This window comes from Lonchura striata, chromosome 1A, assembly GCF_050655825.1.
Source record: "Lonchura striata isolate lonStrDom1 chromosome 1A, ASM5065582v1, whole genome shotgun sequence".
NCBI lineage: Eukaryota > Metazoa > Chordata > Aves > Passeriformes > Estrildidae > Lonchura > Lonchura striata.
In genome coordinates, this window is record NC_140741.1 from 15,813,108 (window position 1) to 15,828,935 (window position 15,828).

The window sequence follows — 15,828 nt, forward strand, 5'->3', positions numbered from 1 at the left end:
CTTCTTCTTTTTGTTTTCTGTTTCATAATAATTTGACTTCTTTCCTGATTTTTTGTTTTAGAGAGTTTTTAGTGAGGATGTCCATCCCCTAAGGAAGAAAATAGCTTCTAAGTAGAAATGTGCAAGCAACCTAAGACAGACATGCACTGGTATCCAGAGAGGTTTTTAGAGCTAAAGGTGGCTTTATGTGCTTGATGGATTTACAGTGTATATTTGTCCATTTTCCCTGTGAATCCTCATTCTGTAGCAAAAGATTCCAAGATTTGCCTATTGCTTTGTCAAAAATGAATTTTTTGTGTTTGAGGTCACCCAGTCTGATCTGCTAACTCTGTGTCACCTTACCTTGGTTGATGGACAGTGGTTGGTATCTTCACTTTTTCTTACTGTTGTTTGGAGTGGTGCTGTTGTTGTAGACACGAAGATTAGGAAACTTTGTGCTGTGTTGAAATCTTAACTGCAGTTTTGAGTGGTCACCTCTGGTTTCATGTAAAGCTTTCTTTCCTATCACAAAATAAACCTCCCAAATAATTTAGTAAATGTGTAAAATGTGATGTAAAACTTACAAATCATTACACATTAACTAGCACATATTAAAAATAGATATTAGATTTTGTATTTCATGAGTTCAAGGCTTGTTTCATGTCTTACTTGTTTACTTAGCTACAGCTGCTTGCTTATCTGCATAGGTCAGGACTTGCCTGGTTATCTGGGCAGGTCGAAGGTCCTCCAAGGTTTTTCTTCTGCTTTTTCTCATGTACTAAATTCACAGCACTGGTTATTTGCTTTCCTTAGGATTTTCAGCCTGTCACTGTATCCTTTTTTATCAAGTGCCCCTACTGTGCTGTCAATATTAGAAGAGCCTTTCATGCTTTCCATAATGGTGTACCTGGGGATACAAGTGGGTAAGGCAGTGTTTCTGCTCCGTTCAGAACCCCCTGTATGGAGTTCTCAGCCAGAGAACTCAGCTGAGTAATCTTCGGCATACAAATTAGTGGCTGGCTATTAGCAGTCAGTCTCTGCTGCAAACCTTGGCCTTTGTCTTCTGTCTGTCTGTCTGTGCACATCAGGTGAATCAAAGAACTGTGTTGCATCTCGGTCACACCAATGGCTACAGTAGCTTGTCTTCATATCAAAGTTACATTAGACAGCTTATTTTTCTTACAGAGAGAGAACAAACTCATCCAAGAAAGAGGTTCTTTATTTGTTAACTCCATTAACAGTAGGTGCTATTTTTTTCTTCTTTGCAGAACAGTTTATCTGTGTAGTTCTACATGTATTAACACACAGATGCAGTTGGGCTAGGGCAAGAGTACCTTCAGTAAGTATTTGAAAACTAGGACAAATAACTATTCAGTAGTTTGCTGACCCAGTTCTTGCTTTCTGCTCGTGTTCCTTGTCCAGGAAATCAACTGAAATTCCTACCCTTCCTACTTTTAAGTTCGTGAAGGCTTATCGACTTGGCCATGTTTCCTTCCTGTTCTTTAAGTTTCTTAAAGAAATGGAGTGTCCCCTATGATACCTAGACAGCACACGCAGTGAATGCCAGGCTCAGTGGTTTGTGTTTAGGTGCTGTTGTAGGAACTTGTATACATGTATAAAAGGCTCTTGGGTACAAAACAACACTGACAGGTCACCCCAGCACCGAGTTCTCTCTCTGGGCACAGAATGGTACCAGTTCAGGTGGCCCATTTGCTTGCTCTTCCTGGGGCTGTTTCAGAGCTTGTTATTCTATTGTAATTTTCCTGTAACACTTTGAAGACAACAATGGATGGAGTCTTGCGTTTTTTCACTTTTGTTGTCATGTTCTTGTTTATGGTCAAAGAGGAAATACCCCTTGTGCATGTGTCTGTTTATAAAGGTAACACACATGCAAGTACAGCCAAGAATTTATTCGTGGTACAATGGAAATCTTAACAGTGTGACTCAGTTTTTCTTTCTTAACGTCTGATTAATGATTCTAAGAAGAATGTTGCAGTTACATACATGAAAATGTTGCCAAACCAGCTAAAATTGTAACACATGGACTTTTTGGTTTTTGTCCCTTCTCTGTGATTTATTTTCACTCTTCCACTGCTGTTCTGGGTCTTTAAGTCAGCAGCTTTGGACTGCTGGAGAGTGTAATGGAGGTTATCAGCCCTAGGAATAATTTGCTGGGGGGAGTATGATCTGGATGTTGCCTGTTTCTTTTTCCTCTCTCTAGGATCCAGTTGAGTTTCCTTGGAATCTTTGCTAATATGCTTTTATTCCTCTTTTCTTTCTTAATTGGTCGAAAGCTTCAGGTCATCTCTGAATTTATTATATGTGGTGCCCTTTATGTACGTTAGTCACAATTTCTTTGTTACCCCTCAAGCCAGGTTTGCCCAGCTACAAGTCTGCATTTTTTACCTGTGCATGAATGGGTTCTTTAGCTGTGGGTTCTCCTGGTAGCAAAGGTATGTCCTGTCTCATATCCCATGCCTGTACTCCTGTGCACTGCAGCCTGCTTCTCCAGTGTTGTCATGTTAGGCCAACATCACTGTAAATTCCTCTTTATGTGGAATATAACTAGAGGTTATCTCACATCAAGGTAAACAAAAATAAATGGCATCTGGGCAGTTGGAAAAGCTGTTGTCACAGCTAAACTGCATAAAAGCTGAAGTTCTTACAGAGGAAGCCTGCTAAACCTCAGTCCTGGCCTTGTGGCTCCATGGGGAGCACATGGGCTCCTGCTGGCATTGGTGCATATACAGGGCTGCATGGTTATGGTTTTCCCTTCATTCCATGTCCTTAGATCCCTGCATGTCACTTGCAGGTCTAGGAAGGGTGTTGCTGACCCTCTAATGACTCCAGGCTCTCAGCAGGAGTAAATTGATCCTGAAGCAATCCTGTCTTTCTTATCTTACCTTGCCTTGTGGGGACCTGTGTATGTGTGAGGGTAGGCAGTAGTGCTTAACTGTGATGCACATCCAGCATTGCTTGCTGGAAATGCTTCACATAATGCTGTGTTTACTTTTGTGAATTTCATAATTAGAGTAAATGCTGTATTCTACACATGATTAAGACAACCTGGGTGTCTAACTTCAACTTTTTCTGTTTATGTGAATTTAAGCCTTTATTTTTGTTTTGTAATAAGAGATTTTCCCAAGTGTAAACTTTGTGTCTGTTTCCCTTGAGGAATTTTTTGCTTAATCTGCTGTTGGAGTTTTATGTTGTAAATTATCTTCTGTAAATAGTTTGTCAGAAAAAATAATCTTTATTTTCCTGTGTTGGTGCTGATTGTCACTAATCCAATGTTACAGCCAGTCCTCACTGTGCTTAGCAAGCAGTGTAGCTCTGTCACAAAGGGTGGCGGCAATTATGTACTTTAAAGTAGGGACACAATATTTTTTTTACACTGAAAGTATTAGAAGGTAGGTGCTCCTCATTGCCTAGCTCATTTACAGTATTTTTTTTTTCTTGATTCTGTTGTGTCTTTGGGAGGGTTTTCTGGTTTTGAGTTGTTTTTTTTTTTTTTTTTAGTTGGAATAGATGTGGATTACACACATACAGCCACCACCCACCCCTCAATCCCAAAGTGGTTGTCTGAATGCATCCATAAGTGGTGTTAAGTCATGGAAAACATATAATACGTATATTCACAAAATGCTTCCTGATTACTTGGAAGTTAACATGCAATATGTTTGTGATCTTAAACTCTTTCAGTCTTAGAATTTGCACTGGGATAGCTGTACTGGTTAGACCACAGACTACAGCAAATCCTCTGGGGAACACAGCAGTACTAGAAAGTACAGAAAGTATTATGGTCAAACAAACCACAGCAAGATGACATTTGTGTGAGTCTCTTGGTCCTGGACCTGCAGATGTATTTTGAGTGCCAGCTACAGCCCTACTTCATTTTAGCAATATTCTCATAAGGAGACGTAGGTGTTTTGAAATCTCTCTTTAGTCATAGGACAGTAGAAAGTAAAACATTAACTTAACATTTCTACTTTTAAATTGCATCAGTGGTGTCTTACGATATCAGTGTCCTTGGTCTTGTTTCAGAATTCAAAACTTTGTGACCAGGAAATAAATTTGTATCTAAAGGAGTGGCTCTAAATGTAGAGGAGACTAGGAGACTAAATGTTCACATCAGCTTTTCCCCATTCTCAACAATTTTGTCTTTTACAACTGAAATTATTCTCTGGCTATTGCATTAAGGAAGTAAAGTAATTAATAAGTAGAAATGTTAAGTTAATGTTTTGCTTTCTTTTCCTTGAATTTTGGTTGTTAAAAAGGAATCTGAAAGATGGTACACCACTTTTTTGATCCTAGACTGACACAATGCTGTGGATGTGGATGCTGTTTCTACAGTGTTCCTGTAGCATGTTTGGTACAGAAAGGCAACAACTTCATGTGTCTGACTTGTGGCTAAACAACATTGTGGCTTTTGAGGAGAGGGATATGTGCTGTTTTCAGCTGAAGAAATGCCATTGCTGAGGGCAAGTGAAGCAGTAACTTTGCTTTATTCTTATTCTTTTGCTAATATGGGAATGTAAACATTTTGTAAACCAAACCGGTTGGCCGCAAAACAAAACACTGGTGAGCAAGCTCACAACCTCATCAGTAAAGCTTATCAAGGTTACCAGTAAAGCTAGAGAGCAGTTTGCTTCCAAAAACTGGAAAGAGTGTCAGCTTTTTACAACCTGGCCTCTATTAAAATTAGTGATCTTGGTAAGGTGTCTGGTTTGCTGTGCCAGGTGTGGTCTGCCCCCTGGTCATAATAAAGGCCACGGCATGTACATATATAACAATTAAAGGTTAGTGCCAACAGATAACTGCCAGTTTTTCACAGGTTAGGGAAATACTGCCTATAATATATACAGATAAACCTTTGGGGATGGGGTGCTGCCCTTTGTCACGTTGTCCACGCTGTTTCCCCAGCAGCACTTGGAACCAGTGCAGTTTACGTGTTTGACAGCATTTGCGTCTTTCATGGCAGATGGGGGAGCACATGGTGATCTTGTTCCCCTCCACGGGTTAATGTTTTTCCACAGTCACCTGGAAGGGCTTGTGACATACATCAGAGTACCCCTGGGTAGGCAGCTGGCAGAAGTGGAGCTGTTTATTGCCTAAAGAGGGGAAAGTGGCTCTGTCCCCTCTGGGCACCAGCCAGGCCTTAAATCTGCACAACGATGGCACCTAAATGAAGAGATGTCCATGCAGGTCAGTAAGAAGCAATGAAGACAGCTGTCCTAATGATTTGCTGTTGGAAGTTTGCAGCCTGAAATGTGCATATTCCTCTTTGGGTTTAAAAGCATGGCTGCAGTGTTTGTTTTTGTACAATTGCTCCAGGCCTTGGAGCATTTTCTGGAGCAATACAAGATCTTGATTCAGTTTTTAGAGATTGAAACTCAAGCTTCCTAGGAGGAAGGGTAGGGGTATGCTTGCCTGTGGATTGCTGCTATCTTGGTGCCCTTTACATTCCCATGCAAAGATTCTCTCTGTAGAGGGGTTAAAGGAATGTAACCTCAGTTTACATGGTGTATCCTCATGGTGTAGCTCTGGATTTTAATGCCTGCTCCAAATACTTTGATTTCTTCATCTTCACCCAACAGCTTTGTTGAATTGGATTTCTTTGAGACAGTAGTTAAAAGTATATATTCTGAATTTTCACTTAAGAGGAAAGGGATGTTTAATTTCAGTCTTTCACTTGTAGACAGTCTGTGATCCCAAGTGTTACTAACATAGAAGAGCTGCATCTTTTTGTTGTTGGCAGCCATGAAGCAAGTTGCTGTGAGTAGCATGCCATAGAAATAAAATCATAAAAGAGCAAAAGATGGAATTTTCTCACTTGAAGAAATCGAGCCACTTAATGAACCAAAGGCAAGTTTTCAGATCTGGACTGTAGATATTTGTGGAATGTAATGTGAAAAGAACTTGAACTTCTGTTCTTAATTTTGTACTACTTTTGTGACAATTCAGTTGTTTTGGTTTATTGAAGAGTAGAACTGATTTACAGCAGTCATCCAGTCTGTAAGGACTGGACATTGTGCTCTGGCGGGGCCAACCTCTGACATAACTCTTAACTCAGTTAAAAAAATGGGGTCTGATTTGCAGTACAAATTGGACAAATGTTGTAACAATGTAATGGGATCCTCTGAAATGGAAGCATTTCGATAATACAGGCAGGCTGCTGGCTTGTTCCCTTTCTTTGAATCCAAATGCATCAGAATGTGCTTGATTGTTTGCCTCTGCAGCCTGCTGTGAAATAGCTTGGGCTGAAGCGTCCAGTGACAGTTTACAAGTTAAAAAGACAGCTTTTTGGCCACTGACCCTCTGCGGGAGTCTAATCTTTGTTTTGTAGATGCCTCTTTATCTAGGGAAATTACATCAAGCAAAGAAGTGTTGGATTACTTCCTCATTGTTCGTCTTTGTTAAAGATGACCTCTGAAGAATTTTTACAGGCTGTTTCTACTTTTCCTTTAGGGTACATTGAGAAAACAAAGTCTTCTGTGAGAGTTTCCTTCCCCTCCCATTCATACAAACCCTTATTTGCTTTGTTTTTGACTGTAGCTTTAGAGAATACTTGGAATGTTAAGTGTGGATGTTTAACTACTGAATTGAAAAAGCTCAGTCGTTGAAAGACTGTTAAAGAATTTTTTTTTTTTTTTAAAAGAAGACTACAGTCCCTTATTTCAAGTTTACATTACAGTATTATTTGTGAGGGACTGCTTGTGACAGACCCTCCCTACCAGAAGATTGTATTTCTACTACTATGTGCCAAGAGAGCTGCATTTCAATTAATGTACCTTATTTCACCCAAGGTAGCCAGAATCAACTGTTCCACAGGCACAAAATTCCCCATTACGCTATGCAGGCTGTGTTCTTATCCCAATCAGTCTGTCCATGGGTTGTAGTAGAAGTGCCCTGCCATTTGTACCTGTGCTGACAGTTCTGGGAAGGGAATTGTGCCTATTCTGTTACTAAGGCCTTGCCTAAACGTCTTGTGATTTGGTGAAGTCTTAGTTCAATCAGCTTTGCCATTCTCCTTGCGAGGTTGTAGCTGTCATGGCACATGGACACAGGCAAGGCAGAGTTTGTAGATTGATACAGCTTCTCTTACAAGATTTTTCGGGCACTCAAGCCCTTCATTAAATATTAAGCATTAATGAATGCTCTGAGAAATGTGTAGCCTGAAATGTTCATGATAGTCTTTTGTTCTTTTGATAACTTATGGTCTGTTAGGGGGAATGAGCTAATCTTAGGAGGAGTCATTCACTGTGTATACATTGTTTATGCTGCTTTAATGGCTGCTTTGGGAGAGGATCAGCAAGGAAAGAGCATACAGTGGATGCCACTGCATACAGGAAAGTTTCTGCCAGTAAGGCAGTTGAGAGGGGATTGTAGGGAGAAGCAGTTGTCATTCTTCTTCCAAATACCAGCTACAGCCAGAATTTAATACCTTTTGGGGATCATTTTTACGCTGCTCACAGGAAAGAACATACTGACAAGAGTGGAGTACTGGCAAGATTGCTTTGCTTAGGGGTAGTGGGAGGTAGTCTGACCATCCAGGACTGTGTTTTATCCTCAAAAGGGAGTGACAGATCTTTTACATTTAACTACAAACATTACTGTTAATGTGTTTTCTTTGTTTTACTACCATGTGTCATCATTTAGCTGAGGCAGTAAATCAGTCCTTGTGCCAGGTGAGTTCTGGGAGGTTGGAAGGGCTGCAGTGCTTATCCTAGGGAGTGTCATACAGAGAATAATAGCATTATCCTGTGGTGCTTAAGTTTGTGTAACTAGTCTTTCCTTAACATCTTTAGGAGTGAAGCAGTGTCCTAAATATGCTGTAGTTCTGGGTGTTGACTCCTGTGACATTGCACAACTGCAGCGAATGCTGAAATAATGCTGCCTTCTAGTTCTCTTTGGAAGGATGGCAGGGCTGAGCCTCAGACTGGCACTGACTGTCTCCCTGTGGGGCTTGCTGCTGCTGAACCAGGGTGGAAGGAGCAGCTCAGGCTGCTCCTAGGACTGTGTGGCAAGGCAGCAGCACATTGAATTGACTAAAGCCTCATTTTCTGTTTATAGGCTGTGTTTAGAACCCTGCTTGCATTAAACTGCTAAGTCCTTTCTAAAAGCTGATGGAGCATTTAGAAGTTTTCTGTATTAAAAACCCAACAGACCAAACTCTGTAGATGCTTTTTTCAGCTTATTTTAGGCACAGCAGGAACTCACTGATTCATCTACATGCAGATATTATGTATGCAATCATTAAGTAGAATTTAAGTCATAATGGCAGCTTCCTCTTTAAATGGAAGCTAATTTTAATGAAACCTTTAATTTGCATGCTACACAAAATGTTGAAGGACTTCATTTATGAGATTTATAATCTCAGTGAGACACAAAACAATATTTTCCAAGACCTCAAGTGTTCTATAGCTTTCCATTTTCTAGTTTTTGTTTTTGTGAACTGTGCAGTCTTAGACAGAATGAGGCAGTAAGTATCTTCACAATGGTTCAACAGTCATCTTCCGGTTAGCTTTTACTGACCACACTTAGATTTCCTAATTTCTTAGGAAAAGGTCATTCTTCATTGAACTGTGAGTCATAGAAACTTTATGATAGAACTAAAATATCACCTATGCCTTTCCTGTTCATAATCTTCACTGCTTTCTTTAATTTGTGAACAAATATTTCGGGCTATTTGCACTTCTGTGTTGGCACCTTCCAGTTGCATTCAGTCAGTAGTACATTTTTAAAAGAAGTAAAACCCAGTAGCGGTGCTTTTGGATTAGCTTTTATCTTGATAACCTAAGCATGCTCATTTAGGGCAAGCATATTTAGCTAGCACTGTGAGGATCCTCCGTGAATGACATGGAAACATCTTCGTTCACTGAATAACCCCACTGTCATTTCAAGAAACAACAAACTATTTCTGCAAAGCTCTGAAGATTAGCTCTACTGCTCAATGCAAATCTGACTCGCTAGAGGTAAAGTGCATTTTTTATTTTTAACCTTAGTGAATGCTTGGCAGCGAGTGCTGGTGAAGTAAATCCTCAAGGCCTGATGAAAAATGGCATTCCTCTATCTTCTTTTATTAGGAGAGCCTTTTGCAAGCATCTTGGCCAAATGTGGTTCAGCCTGTTATGTGGCTGTACTGTGTCCCAGAGCATTGCTCTCACAGTGTCACAGAGGCGATGTAAGGACAGGTATTAGGCAACATTGGTGGTAGTGCAGCACACAGTGGCAATGCTATTGCTTAAATCTGGCTGAAAGAAGAACCAGTAAATCTTGCTGGTGAAATGTCTCATGAAATTGCCCAATCTGTGGAACTAACTAGGGCTGTTTCTACTGACTACCTGTTTGAAATGTGTGGGATAGCAGGCAGGGGGGTGAGCCTATGTGTAACTTGTTTTTAAACAGCTGCTTTGCTTACTTGCATTTTTCTGGTTTTAGCTACAGCTTCAAATTGGCTCCATGTACTTATTGTGGTCTAACCCCAGCGGGCAAATAAGACCCACACAGCTGCTTCTCACTCTGCTCCTGTGGGATGGGAGAAAGAATCATAAAAGAGAGAACTTGTGGGTTCACATAAAGACAGTTCAATAAGTAAAACAAAAGTTGTGGATACAAGCAAAGTAAACCAAGGAATTCATTCACCACTTCCCATGGGCAGGCAGGTGTTCAGCCATCCCATCAGGAAAGCCAGGCTCTTCCATCACATGTAATGGTTACTTGGGAAGAATATTAGCTCTACGCCAACCAAAACCAGCATAGTACTGTACTGAAATTGTCTCTTATAGGTTGCTTTTTAAATTAAGATGTCCATTAGCTTCATTTCAAACTGTAGTTGTTGTTGCTTACTCTTCTCTTTCTTACATCAGTTTTGCCAAATGGCAGTATGATTATGTCTTCGTGTTTCTTGTATAAAAATAGAACTGTGAATTGGCTGCTTGAAATATGACAAAAACGTTAAGATTTCAGTTCTGTGGCTTTCTGAATATTTGTTCCTGCTCTTAAAATCTACTTGTTCAACTTCTTCACTGAGCTTCCTGTGTAATGTTGCTAAACCCCCTCTGAATTCTCCTGTGGCTCTTGTGTTTACCAAGTAAACAGCTGTGGCCATTTTAGATGTTGCTTCTCAGATGAGGTTGCTGACCCTGCAGTGAAGGTAGCAGGAAGGTGGGGATGCCATCTGCTCTACTGTCAGATTGTCACCTTAACATCCTGGGTGATTAAAGCAGTGTGCCATACTGAACTCGGACAACTTGAGGTATCATTTAGTTCTGCAGAGTCTGTTACCTGCTCATTAGCAGCTCTCTCCTCTGAGGCTTGCCAGGCAGCTGAAGGAATATAATATTACAAACTGCTGCAGCAAAATTAGCTATAGCCCATTAGTCAGAGTAGGGAATTATTTTGCAGTGATCATATGTAAATGAAATGAGTTCCTGTAAGGACAGAATACATTATTTATTGGCTTTTTGGAGGTGACATTTTATTACAAAACTGCCAATATCAATTCCCCATCTTATATTTTTAATTTTCCCTCCTACATGATGATAAATTTCAGCATCTTTTATTGGGCAGTAAAATTCCAATTTAATTATGCATACTGTCAAGTTAAAACTTGTTAGATGGGATGCCTTAATGTTATGTGTTAGCCACATCAGAGCACTTAGGTGCTACAGTAAGAAGAATGACACCAGGTTATTAGTGCAAGACAAATAGATCGTCATTCAGAGTGATTCTGAAGCCTCAGCTGTGGCTTCACTCTCATGATACAATTCTGATATTTTCTGGCACTCAGACTACAAAGTTCTCTGGAGATTGTGGCTCCCAAGGCTGCCAGTGTGAAACAGGTCTCTCTGAAGTGGCTGCCAAAGTGACACCACACAGGGGTGTACAGAACAAATGGGTAACCAGTAATACTCTTGATGAGGGCTCAGATTAACAGTTGTCATCAGTTTTCTCAATTTGATAAAATCTTTAGCATTTTGAGTTAAATTTACCCTGAATCTTTTTTGCAGTCTTATAAGTGTTTAAGACAGTTACTTTTCTGAGTAGAAATCATGGGTTATTGTTTTCTGGGGATTTACCTGTTTCTGATTGCTCTGATGGAATGAACAACGTTCAAATTTGTCTGCTCTAATTCCTTGCACAAGTAAAGATACAAACCCATTCCTGGCAGTGATTGTGACCATGTTAATTTAAGCAAGGGAAGCATAATCACACTGTGTACTACTGCCCTCCTTGCAGTCTGTCTAAAATTAGTTGCTGCTTGAGCTTTGCTTGATTGTTATTACTAGTCCTTAATGTCCTAGTTTTGGTGAAACCTAGTCGGGATGATTGAGCTTGGGTATGAGCTTCATACCTGCAAAAATACAATAATTACAGAGTACCTGTGATAAGTAGTGTATTTCTAAATAATATTAACAGCCTGCTGCTTGCAATTTTGTAGAAATAATTCATAAAAATTGACTGTGGTTTTGTAGATTTACTGTTTTATTGAAGCTCACTTTCTGTCACCTTTCAAAGTTGTGTTTAACTTGTGTTAGGATATGAAACTGTTAGTGGTCTCAAGATGAGAATTCATTATCCAGCAGTGTAGAAATGTGCGTAATTGATCCCGTGGGGTTTTGGGCGCATATAAAAGCAGTTGTCATTGCTGTTTGGTAGCTTGTAAGCAAGTTCTTCCAGCCAACTTTTGCACTCTTTTTAACTTCAGTTGAGTTATACAAACAACCGGTTTGTCTTTCAGAGCCAAGACATAATCAGCCAAACTGAACCAAGAGGAAGGAGAATATTTGCGAGGGCCTCCAGCATCTCATGAACGAACCAACGGAACTCGATAATGCTGGTTCTGCAGAGCCAGGTCTGCGGCTCAGAAAAGGACACATGTCTGACACTGCAACAGCACCACAGGCAGCCTTTGAAGAGGACAGCTCTCAACAGAGGCTTCTTCTAGTGGAGCCACCACTGTCTTCTGACCAGGAAAATGTAAGTCATGTGATTGATTACCTGTTAGGTTTTCTAGGAAAAATGAATTTTGACCTGAGTGCTTCAGTGTTTTAATCTAACTTTCGAAAATGTGGACCATGAGCCTACAACCTTTTAATGCCTGCTAAATAACTGTAATAATACCAGGAAGATTCCAGAGGTATTCACTTGAATAAATGTATGGCAACTTGGGAGACAAGACTTTTATGTTTTTATATTGTCCTTGAAGAAATGGGACTTGTACTGGTTTGTGTTCTGCTGAGATGCTGTTCATACAAAAAGATTTCTGTTCGGTAATTTTCTATTAATTGTAAATGAAAGGAGAATTATTGGCTCTGGCTGCATGTAACCAGAACATTGGCTAATTGGTATCTTTTTGATGATTAGGACAGAAAAAATTGTTTGCAAGCATTCTTACTGAATTAGACTGAACAGTGCATGGTATCCTATCTCAGACAGTAGCCAATAACAGACTCACAAGGAAGAGCAAAAGGATGGGGAAACCCCTTGTGTTTCTTGCCTAGGACACTCTCCCAGTCTTGAGCAGTTATTGGCTCTCAGATTTTCTGAGCCAGTGGCAATGTCTGTAAGTTTTTGGTGCATGAACCTCTATAAATTTTAGCAGTCACAACATGCAGAAAGGTATCCAGAGCTTTATTATAGGTGTTCTACAAAGACAATGTCCAAGCATTGGACAAAAGTACCTTCTGGTTAGAGAGTTCTAGAACTGTAATTAATGCTTCTCCCAGGATATATTCAGATGGATATCAGCATAGTTAAGTGGAAGAGGCATTCATCTTAGGCTCACTATCCAGTTTATCATGGATTAATGAGTTTACTGTGTCAGCTCAGTCACAGCAACTGTGTGGTTTTAGCCTGCAGCAAAAACATGCTGGTGCTACTTCATGTATGTTGGGCTGTGGCTGTAATTGCATTTGCCACAAGTTCTGGGTGTTTGCATGGCCCAGTGTCATGGATCAGCTGACATGAGAACTGGTATTTGCCTTCTCAGCTTGATGAGTTGGAGTCCTTACAGAATTTAGTTCCGAGCATTCCTGTGATGACAAGTCAGGATTGGTATTCATGTCTAGTAAGCCAAGCCAATACACTCACATTTGTACAGCTATAACTTCCCTAGAACATACTCAGTATCCTGATAAGGGAAACACCCAGAGTCTTTTTCCATTTTGTGGAAGGTGGTGAACCATGTGTTTAAATGTGCCTAGTCTTGGCCAAAACAATTAGAAAAGAAAAGTTGAGCTGTGCTAGCAGATATTTTGAATTTATGTGTTTATCTGTTGGTGTGTTTGGGATCACCTGCTTTGAAGGCTGTTTTCATTCTTGTCTCTGACTTTTCTGGTTGAATAATGAGAGTTACCTGTAGCCTGTGGATGGAATACCCACGGTAAAAGGCCATAATTGATTATGTGTTTTAGTTCTTTCTGTACATTTGTTTAGCTAAACAGAAATTATCTGAGTGAATCAGTGTTTAATTCAAACATTTTGGCAATGAAACAGTTGCAGCACTTTCTATTCTCTCTTTCAGGCATTTGTAGCACATGTTGTCTTTTTGATTTTTTTGCTTTCATCCATACAACAAAAGTTTGTTTTTTTCAGTTTGGCTCACTACTTTCTCCTGTTTGATTTCTCTTTCCTGGTCTTCTGAACTGCTGCCACGGGAATTTGTTTTTGCCATTTGAGTCTTGCTGTTACATCTTAATCTGCATCACTTTCTCTGCCATATATGGCTTTGTGCTTTTTAAATTTTTTTTCATCCTTTATTCCTGTTCTCTCCGATTTCTTGGGTTTGTTAGTATGATATCTTTAAGTTGTGTTTTGTCTTAAAAGGCTGAATAATTGATGCTTCTAATGGATCATCCCAAAACACTTTGCTGACAAAAGTACCAATATTGGCTTGCCAAATGGCTTTTATTATGTGATATTCTGCAGTGTTCCAGATAATCTGGAAAAAACATTATGTTATACATCTTCTTCTGCCTAGTGTAAGCCTCAGCACAGCTGTTGCTCAAATGTCAGCTCGGATTCACTCTTCTGCTCCGCTGTGCATTCTGGCTCTGTGCAACTGACTCAGCAGAGCGGCGTGTTAGTTCATTAGCGGGACTTAGAGGTTCAAAAGCCTAATTTTCCTCTGGCCTGGAAGAGGTTCATGTTTAAATAACAGTAATATAAGGATATTGTTCTTGGCTAGGTGGTAATAGTGCTCAGGCACTCAAGCTAAACATGACCTTCTAAAGGTCTCAAGTAGTGCCCGCTCCACCAGTGTTCTAGTGCTGAATGCAGCCATGATGGAAATGATGGTAACAATGCCGTGCTGGATGAGGGAAGGTGATTGGGGGCTAGGAGAACCACCATTGTCATTTAATATTCTTGTAAATATTTCTACTTAGGAAAAGCTTTTATCATAGTAAATACGTGTTCTAAAATGTGCTGGGCCTAGGACTTGAGGTACTAGTGTAAAAAGATGTATATTTTTATCCTGTGATAATATGGCATTGTTTATTTTTCCACTGCCTCCTATTACCGTGCTTATATCATTACAGCTCATATATTAAATCTTCTCCAAACTCTACTATACAAGATTCCTTCCCCTACTTGTATATCCACTTCTGCTCCACTTGTAGAAGTAAGCAGTCTAAGCTCTTAAGAGGTAGTAGTGGATGAGTTTATGATTATTATTTTAATAGTCTTTTCTAAGAAAGAAGGCATGGAAGCATGTCATTATATTGTTCAGAATTATTTCCATCTTCCTCACAATCTGCATTATGTACTATGTACTTATAATTTTGATGGACCAAAATATTAGTCCTCATAAGTAATAAAGCATTTTTTTTGCTAAGAAAATGAAGATGATATTAAGAAATAAGATTTACTCCTAAAAGTTTTTTTTTTTTTTTCTGAGGCTTTTGACCCTGGCATCTATCTGGGAGGTTGCATAGCTGTCAGCTAAAAATTAAAGATCCTACTCACTGTAAATTGTGGCATTCATAGATACATGTAGCAAAGAATTACTAGCCAGAAGCATAGAACATGCTTATTCAAAATAATAATAACACAGCTGCATCCTTCTGCCAGTGCTGTTAAGCTGCCAATTTTAGAACAATTCCTATGAGAAAATACAAGTCATATAACATCAGTGTCCTTTTTATACCTGAACCTCACAGTCTGTGTTTTATTCCATAACTCTCTGTTCTCTCCTGGAGTGCAAATATGTCCATCAATTATCTCCTCTTCCCAATACCAGCTTCAGGGACTAGATGCACATCTTGCTGTCTTTAAATGTGAAATTAGTGTAGTGGCAGGTGAGTGGTGAGCCTTCTGTGACTTGGACCATTAGCAGCCATTTTTCTGCATTATAAGCACTTGATGATGATAAAAGGATCAAGCAAAAGCTGCCTAATTCTTCTTCCTTCAGCAGTTTAAACTTATTTTCCTTTTTCAGGTTTACACTATGTGCTGATAAGGCATTTTTCAGCAGGTGCTTCCCTCCTGTAGCATCCTGGATTGCCTTGCCTTTGGGACAGCATCCTTTCTCCTGTTCTAGAGTTTCTGTGTCTTAACTGCCTTTGTAATTCCAGCAGTGATAGTTCCTAAATAAATCTCTCCTACTGTGACTTTGTTAAGCCGACACAATCAAATGCATGTGACTTCTTACCATGTGATGAATGGGCTCTTTATGCAGTTGGGAAACCCTGTGCTTGACTCTTTCCTTTTGTACTTTAACCTGTCAGTGACAGGAGGTAAACAACAGAGCCATTTGCTTTGTCTTTGTTCCAATCATGGGTTTTCCCCTTGCTTGGATGATGATTCCTTTCATCTTCCATGAAGTTGAGCTGTTGTGCAGTTGTC

The 15,828-nt window shown here is 39.8% G+C and overlaps 1 protein-coding gene across 13 annotated transcripts in view; it reads left to right on the forward strand.

The window, feature by feature from the left end:
- The window catches only part of ADIPOR2 (adiponectin receptor 2), a 44,197-nt gene that overhangs the window by 10,414 nt on the left and 17,955 nt on the right, over positions 1 to 15,828 (forward strand). For all 13 annotated transcript variants that reach the window (XM_085568510.1, XM_085568512.1, XM_085568516.1 and 10 more), the window contains one exon: positions 11,723 to 11,961. In XM_085568510.1, the coding sequence (XP_085424636.1) occupies positions 11,791 to 11,961 (171 nt within the window). In that variant the 5' untranslated portion in view covers positions 11,723 to 11,790. The remainder of the gene's footprint in view (positions 1 to 11,722; positions 11,962 to 15,828) is intronic.